Source organism: Chelonia mydas, chromosome 1 (genome assembly GCF_015237465.2).
Source record: "Chelonia mydas isolate rCheMyd1 chromosome 1, rCheMyd1.pri.v2, whole genome shotgun sequence".
NCBI lineage: Eukaryota > Metazoa > Chordata > Testudines > Cheloniidae > Chelonia > Chelonia mydas.
Genome location: NC_057849.1, coordinates 7,694,121 through 7,702,336, shown reverse-complemented (window position 1 = coordinate 7,702,336; position 8,216 = coordinate 7,694,121). Strand labels below are relative to the sequence as shown.

At 47.7% G+C, this 8,216-nt stretch overlaps 1 protein-coding gene and 1 pseudogene across 1 annotated transcript; one reads left to right on the top strand and one right to left on the bottom strand.

Annotated features, from left to right (window-relative positions):
• The first annotated feature begins 3,109 nt into the window (after positions 1–3,109).
• Positions 3,110–3,277, top strand: LOC114021260 (annotated as a pseudogene).
• Positions 3,278–5,233: 1,956 nt separating this feature from the next.
• LOC102937749 (olfactory receptor 52K1) lies at positions 5,234–6,181 on the bottom strand. Its single transcript, XM_007067644.2, has one exon. It carries the CDS (start codon positions 6,179–6,181, stop codon positions 5,234–5,236), a length of 948 nt encoding a protein of 315 aa, XP_007067706.2.
• Between the last annotated feature and the right edge of the window lie 2,035 nt (positions 6,182–8,216).

The window sequence follows — 8,216 nt, the reverse complement described above, 5'->3', positions numbered from 1 at the left end:
CCCACGCACCCACACCCACTTCCTGACTGACTGCAGACTATATAGTAAAACTTGAGTTCTGCTTAGCTATACCTTAACCAATCATTTTCCTGAAATTTAACTAACCAATCCTAACATACTGTAACATGATTATGTAACCAATTATATCCCACCACGTTAATTAGTTTATACCCAGCAAAATTGATTATACAGCAGACAGGAACAATCACAGAACCAGACAGAGATTATACAGACAAACAATAGCAAAGTGGGAACTATAATAACAAAACAATACAGAAGTGAGGATTTCACATCCCAGCTATTGATAAGTGAGTTCTTGCCAGACAGGATGCTATCAAACTCAGTTTCCTTTTACATTTTCTAGGCACTTCCCTTTCTCTGGAGGTGATAGGCATTATCAGGACAGGAGTGTATTCCTAACAGCCCCATAGCACCTTATTTGAATGTGACTAGGTTGGAAAGTGAGGATGTGACCGGTCGCTTCCCAGCTTATGGCTGCCTCTGTTGCTTAGCCAAAGGCCTTAGCCTAAGAACAGGGCCTCAGACTGTCACAGTAAGAGAAGGCCCTTACACCGGCAGACAGTGATTTTGATTCTTTCTTTTATACCTCTATAACTAGCCAAGTGATAAGAATACACGTAAATTTTTAGCATATAGGCCTTTACAGACAGGCCTGAATATCTGTATCCTAACATACACCGCCACTTAGAGCGCCGAAACTTTCTTTGCTCAGGGGTGTGAAAAAACACCCCCCGAGCGCTGCACGTTTCAGCGCTGTAAAGTGGCAGTGCAGATAATGCTGCAGCGCTGGGAGCGGGAGCTATTCCCCTCGCAGAGGTGGTTGTATTACAGTGCTGGGGGAGCTCTCGCCCAGCGCTGGAGCCGCGACTACACAGGCCTGCTTAACGTCGGCTGTGTAGACAAACCCTTAGAGAGACAAGGTGGGTGAGGGGATGTCTTTTATGAGGCCAGCTTCTGTTGGCGAGAGAGACAAGCTTGTGAGCTGACACAGAGCTCTTCAGGTCTGGGAAATGTGCTTGGTCACAGCTGAACATAAGGTGGAACAGATTTAGGTTAAGTAGTTAGCACATTTCAAGGGTCTGTTCAAGGTGAAGTGGCCTGTCAGCACTTGTCCCGTCACGCCATCTCACCTGTGGGTGAACACTTTTCACAAAGCTGTCATTCTCTGTATCTGACCCGTTTGTCCTCATCCTTAAGGGAAACCTGCACAACACCTTCCGAAGACAAGCGGCGAGCTTAAATTCATAACTTCGCCAGATGCTAAGGCTATATCAACACTACAAAGATACGTCAACCTATGTTAAGTTGACTTGTAGCCACTGCATCATTTGCTGTGGTGGCTGATGTCCACACGACGCTCCTGTTGGCGGAGCACGTCCTCACCAGCAGCGCTTCCACTGACTGTAGTGGGGCAGTGTGGGGGACAGAGCTACTGATTCATTCTCAGCGCGCTCCACTGCCACCTTGAGCCTGACCCAGCCTCTGCAATCTACCTGCCTGACCCCTGTGTTTGCTATCGCCTAAATTCCATGCACCCCAACAAGCCCCTGCTCATACCCGCCATCTTATCACCGGCCACGCGCCCCCAGGCTGATGGGCATTTAAACCTCCAGCTCTTTCCCTTTTGGCTGCTGCGGCTGCAGGTTCAAGGAGATGGCCGTTCCCTGGTGAGCTTTCTGTTGTAAACTTGAGGGGGTTTATTTTTACTCTCAACTTTTCCAAACTTCATGTTAGAAGCACCCTGGGAGATGACTATGGCTAAGTCAGCCTAGAATCTGAGTGCCTCCCAATCTGTAATGTATTTCTCCTCAGAGCACCCCTGGGAAGTAGGCAGTGCTGTTATCCCATTGTACAGATGGAGAACGAAGGCACAGAGGCTAAGTGATGTGCCCAGGGTCACTTAAGAAGAATGTGGCTGAGCAGGGAATTGAGCCTGGGTCTTGTGAGTCCTAAGTGCATGCCCTAACCACTGGGCCACCCTTCCTCTCAGTGCTTCTTAACTCCCATGTTCTGCTCTGCTGGCGAGAGGTTTGGAGTTAAGCATCAAGGAAGAGCCATAAAGTCTAATGGAAACAGCAGTGTTGTCCAGACCCCCCTGTTGAGTCAATCTGATTTCATGAAGCCACTGTGGTGCTGTCATTTCCTATATCTGTGCCTTTGACCTATCCCCCTGCCCCCTTCCCCTGTGTTATCCTGTTGCTTAATTTAGATCAAGTTCTTCTGAGCACATACAGTCAGAGCTTGCATCATCTGGCGGCCAGAAGGGACCATTTTGCTCACTTAGTTTGACTGCTTTCATGATATGGGCCCAGATAATCTCGTCCCGTAATTTTTCAGTCAAGCCCATTACTTGTGCTTGAACTATCGCAGCTCTGTTAGAAAGGCATCTGTCTTAACATAGAGACCGTAAATGAGGGAGACTCCACCTCATCTCGTGGTAAATGGTTCCGATGGATAATTGTCCTCACTGTTGAAAATGTGCACGTTATTTCTAATCTGTTATATGGTGCCAGGTAAATACTAGGTATGCCGATAGCGCTGTCCCTGTGCGGGACAACTCCCTGGCCACACCTGCTCTGGGCTTTGACATGAGGCAGCGGAGCTGACGGATGCATGACTTGCTGAGGCACGGGTTGGGACATGCTGGAAACAAACCACTGCTTGGGCCTCACTTTTGCATCGACTCAGGTATGCAAGTAGGTGTGCAAAAATCCTTGTGTGTGACATACGTGCACTTAGCTTGATTGCAACAAGTGTGTAAATAGGCTGTTGGATGTGTATCTGGTTACTTCCATGCAGGGTGCCAGCCGTTTGTGGTCAGAGGAGGTGTAAATCATGCTTGGGTCTGCATCTGTGAACGCAGGGTGAAGTCCAGCCTGTGTCAGTGCAAGGCCTAGGCACCACTTACAGCTCCTGAAAAGCTGCCATTGAGTGTGTATCTCTTTGAACTGATGCTCCTTAATTTACTGACAAAAAAACCCACAGTGCTCTCGGCCTACCAAAGTCCGTGACCAAGTGTCTTGATGTTTTTGGTCTTTTGGCCCTGAGATGAAAGCCTTGTCTGTGTCTCTTGGATCGTGGAGTACACACACGTTATGTTTTAAGTTATATCTGTTCTTATCAGTTTAATAGCTGATATGTCCTTTATTTGAGGACTGTATATTAAATTTATTTTTGAAACAGGGGGATGGAATAAGTGCTGACCGGTACCGCTGCCAGCCCCAAAGCAGCTGTGGATGAGAGAGCTGGTCTTTTTTCCAAGGATTCTTTTCCCTTTAAACTAGCTTTGCATTTTTAAAATGTCCTTGGTTCTTGCAGTAAAAGATGCGGAGAGCACTTTATATAGAGAGAGAGAGTCAAGAAGTGGCCGACAGGAAATAGGGAAATACCCACACACAATCCCCACCCTCCCTGCACAAAACTCATCCTTGCTCCTTATGGAAGAGGAGATTGACCCCAAAGAGAAGACCATGACTTCCCAGTGTCTCTTAATTAAGCAGAATATCTTCCCCCACCATTTAAGTTAAAACCTAACAGTGCTGCATAAAGTTGGGGCCCCAACTTTAAACTTGTGGTGGGTGCTATATAGATGCTCTGTCAGTTTCATCCCTAGCGTAGCTTCCGGTGGCAAGCAGGGCTTCTTACAATTCTGAATAGTGGAGGTGGCTAATTTATTGACACCGAGCACTGATTTACTGGACCTGGAAAAAGGGAGTGCTCTCCTATTACCTCCACCAGAGTGGCCTAGAAGGAAATGAAATACAATCCCAGTCAAATGCAAAGGAGGTAATACAGCTCCTGGTTACACAGAACACTCTCGACATACTGGTTTGACTCTTGACACATGAAACGCTCTCTTGTTCCCACCCTCGGGACGTTGGAAGTTCTTTTAAAATGCGGGATTATGCAGCCCACAGTCTAGGCCCCTGCTGCATTGAGACTGACAGGCTGCATAGTCACAGTTCTGCTTTCAGCCAACACGTCAAGCGTGGTTTTAGAGAGTCCTAAAGCCTGCTCCGGCGAGAGGGCATGGCCTCTCGCCTCGGGAGCTGTGGGGTGCAGAATGCAAGGGGGAAGAACCAACCCTGACCGTTTCCAGTTATGTGGAAGAAAACAAGTCCTCACTCTGCGTTTGTCAGCAACAAGTCAGAGACACTTTATTACGCGCCATGGGAAGGGAAGACTGCGGTCGGGCAGGGGGTCCCCGGTCTTTGGGCAGATCTTTGCCAGATAAACAATTAGGGCAAGCATTTATACCTTTCGTTGCATACAATAATGATCAACAGCCGTGTCTTGTTTATACATATTTCTTCCTGATATCTTACTTTTCTCCGCAGTTCCTGCTACGGTCTGAGTTCCATTCTTATCTAACACAAGGTCAAAACAGCATCTCTTACAGTTTTTCCCACTCGCCCAGGCCCTGCCTTAAAGTCTCACGTTATTAGAGTTGGCCTGACTCTTGCTCTATTCCTAAGAAAACTAAGATGTCTGCGTCCAAATTCCCTTTAGCCCTTTTTCCACTTCCACAGTTATTTCAGGCAACGTGGTATTTCAATGAAAGCTTTTTAAATGCCGTTCACAGCAGTGGCCTGGGATGAGATCCGGTGCATCCGGCTGTCTCTTCTGCCTCATCTCCTCAAACATTGTAAACTGGAAAGGGAATTTTGTCTCTGAATGCTAGGAACCTGTCTGCGCCTTACCGTTGAAGATGATCCTATTCTACATTTAATTAATCGGCATGGCAGCTCTCTGGGCCTTGGGTCTCAGCCACGTGCTGTTTGTAAAGACCCCAGCAAATGTTGACTGCTGTATAAATAAAACAACAGGCAGGGCTGCTCCAGGGCCTTGCAGACAGTGACGGCACACACTAAAGAACGGCGTGCTGGTTCCAGGGAGGGGTCTTGAGATCATTAGGCTCTCAGCGTGCGTGGTCCCAGAGCGTCCATGTCAGCGGGCTGCTGTGATTGGATGTATGGTCTGTCCGCTCTGAAGGTCCCAACCCTGCAAGGCGCTGAGTGCCTCCAGCTCCCAGCACGGTCACGGGGAGTTGAAGGTGCGCAGCTTCTGCAGGGGAATGATCCCTCTATTACCAGTTACACCTCTATCCTCCAATGCCCTCTGCGGCAGTTCCTATGTCCTCTTTCTTGGCGATGGAGGGCAAAGCCTTGTCATCCTGAGCAGGGAATGCCTCGTGTGGCTCAGCACCAGCGACTTACCTTCTCCTGAAGGACCTCAGGACACGCTCCTTGATCTCCTTCGTCCTCACACCGTAAATGATAGGGTTGATGGTGGATGGGAGCAGCAGGTAGACGGCGCTCAGCAGGTTATGCATGTCCTGCGAGATGGCCTGGCCAGTCCGATACACGATGGAGGAGAAGAGGCTGGAAGAGTACATGAAGAACATCACCAGCAGCTGGGTGCTGCAGGTGTGGAAGGCTTTACGCCGTAGGCTGCCTGAGGCGATTTGCAGGGCCGTGTGGACGATGGAGGTGTAGGAGGCCAGGATACAGACGGTATCGAAGATGATGATGACGGCTCCCACCACCATGCCCAAGATGCTGTTGTGGGATGTGCTTCTGCAGGCCAGACTCACCAGAGCCATGTGCTCACATGCGAAATGCTGGATGACGTTGGACTGGCAGAAAGGCAGCCTGGAGGCTAGAATGACCATGGGGCAGACCACAGAGATGCTGCGGATCAGGGCAGCGAGGGTCAGCGTCACCAGCAGGCGCTTGGACATGATGTCCACGTAGTGCAGAGGCTTGCAGATGGCGACGTACCTGTCCAGAGCCATCATCAGCAGAACAGAGGAGTCCATTATGATTATCAGGTAGATGAAAAACATCTGGGCCAGGCAGCCGGGCAGGGAGACACGGCTGGAATGGAACAAGAAGCCCAGCAACATCTGGGGCATGATGGCGTTGGTGCTGCAGAGCCCCACGGCAGAAAGAAGCGAGATCATCAGGTACATGGGGGAGTGCAGGCTCTCCTCCACCCGAATGGTGTAGATAACCGTGCAATTTGCCACCACATTCACCAGGTAAAGGCAGAAGAATGGAATGAAGAGGAGAGAGTGAAACTCCTGCAGTCCAGGGAATCCAAGCAGGATGAAATCTGTGTAGGAGAGATTCCGTTCTGGGCTTTGTCTCTCTCCTGTCATGCTGGGGCTGGGCAGTGCGGGGATCGCAGAGCTGTGAAGGGAGGGATGCCGCCGTTCTGTGTTAGAATATTTCTGGCATGTTATAATGGCTACAGAATGAATGGCTGGTTTGCAGAGCGGATCTGTCTGTCTTTATAATGCCCCCATGCCTGTGGTATCTCAGCCCCAGTATCCTGACAACATTATTAGTATTAACATAAGATCGGCCCTACTGGGTCAGACCAAAGGTCCATCTAGCCCAGTATCCTGTCTTCCGACAGTGGCCAGTGCCAGGTGCCCCAGAAGAATGAACAGAACAGGTAATCATCAAGTGATCCATCCCCAGTCACTCATTCCCAGCTTCTGGCAAACAGAGGCTAGGGACACCATTCCTTCCCATCCTGGCTAATAGCCATTGACCTATCCTCCATGAATTTATCTATTTCTTTTTTGAACCCGGTTATGGTCTTGGCCTTCACAACATCCTCTGGCAAGGAGTTCCACAGGTTGACTGTGCGTTGTGTGAAGAAATACTTCCTTTTGTTTGTTTTAAACCCGCTGTCTATTAATTTCATTGGGTGACCCCTAGTTCTTGTGTTATGAGTAGTAAACAATACTTCCTTATCTACTTTCTCTACACCAGTCATGATTTATAGACCTCAATCATCTCTCCCCTTAGTCGTCTCTTTTCCAAGCTGAAAAGTCCCAGTCTTATTAATCTCGCCTCATACGGAAGCCGTTCCATACTCCGAATCATTTTTGTTGCCCTTTTATGAACCTTTTCCAAGTCCAATGTAGCTTTTTTGAGATGGGGCGACCACATCTGTACACAGTATTCAAGATGTGGGTGTACCATGGATTTATATAGAGGCAGCATGATATTTTCTGTCCTATTATCCCTTTCTTAATTATTCTTTGCATTCTGTTCACTTTTTTGACTGCTGCTGCACATCGAGTGGATGTTTTCAGAGAACTAGCCACAATGACTCCAAGATCTCTTTCTTGAGTGGTAACAGCTAATGTTGGGATTGTTGGGATTATGCTTTCCAGTGGGCATTACTTTGCATTTATCAACATTAAATTTCATCTGTCATTTTGTTGCCCAGTCACCCAGTTTTGTGAGATCCCTATGCAGCTCTTCGCAGTCTGCCTGGGTCTTAAGTATCTTTAGTAATTTTGTATCATCTGCAAATTTTGCCACCTCACTGTTTACCCCTTTTTCCAGATCATTTATGAATATGTTGAATAGGATTGTCCCAGAACATACCCCTGGGGGACACCACTGTTTACCTCTCTCCATTTTGAAAACTGACCATTTATACCTATCCTTTGTTCCCTATCTTTTAACCAGTTACCAATCCATGAGAGCTCCTTCCCTCTTATCCCATGGCAGCTTACTTTGAGTAAGAGCCTTTGGTAAGGGACCTATTCAAAAGCTTTCTGAAAATCTAAGTACACTATGTCCACTGGATCCCCTTGGTCCACATGCTTGTTGACCCCCTCAAAGAATTCTAGTAGATTGGTAAGGCATGATTGCCCTTTATATAAACCATATTGACTCTTCCTCAACAAATTATGTTCATCTATATGTCTGACAATATTGTTCATCATTATAGTTTCAAGCAGTTTGCCTGGTACTGAAGTCAGGCTTACAGGCCTGTAATTGCCGGGATCACCTCTGGACCCCTTTTTAAAAATTGTCGTCACATTAGCTACCCTCCCGTTATCTGGTGCAGAAGCTGATTTAAATGATAGGTTACAGACTACAGTTAGTTCCTTCAGAACTCTTGGGTGAATCCCATCTGGTCCTGGTGACTTATTGCTGTTTAGTTTATCCGTTTGTTCCCAAACCTCCACTAATGATACCTCAATCTGGGACAGTTTCTCAGATCTGTCACCTAAAAAATCCAGAGACTACTTACAGTCCTTTAATAGTCCCTGGCAAGATGTAAAGTGTCCAGAGCGGCTCTTAGAAACACTACTGAGATAATTCTGATCCAGCTCACTTGGCCAGGGCAGCGAGGAGACTGTCTTTAGTTCAGGCATTGCATGAAAG

Bases quoted from the DNA above. Each gene is read 5' to 3' on its own strand.
- LOC102937749 (XM_007067644.2), bottom strand. From the start codon at position 6,181: ATGACAGGAGAGAGACAAAGCCCAGAACGGAATCTCTCCTACACAGAT.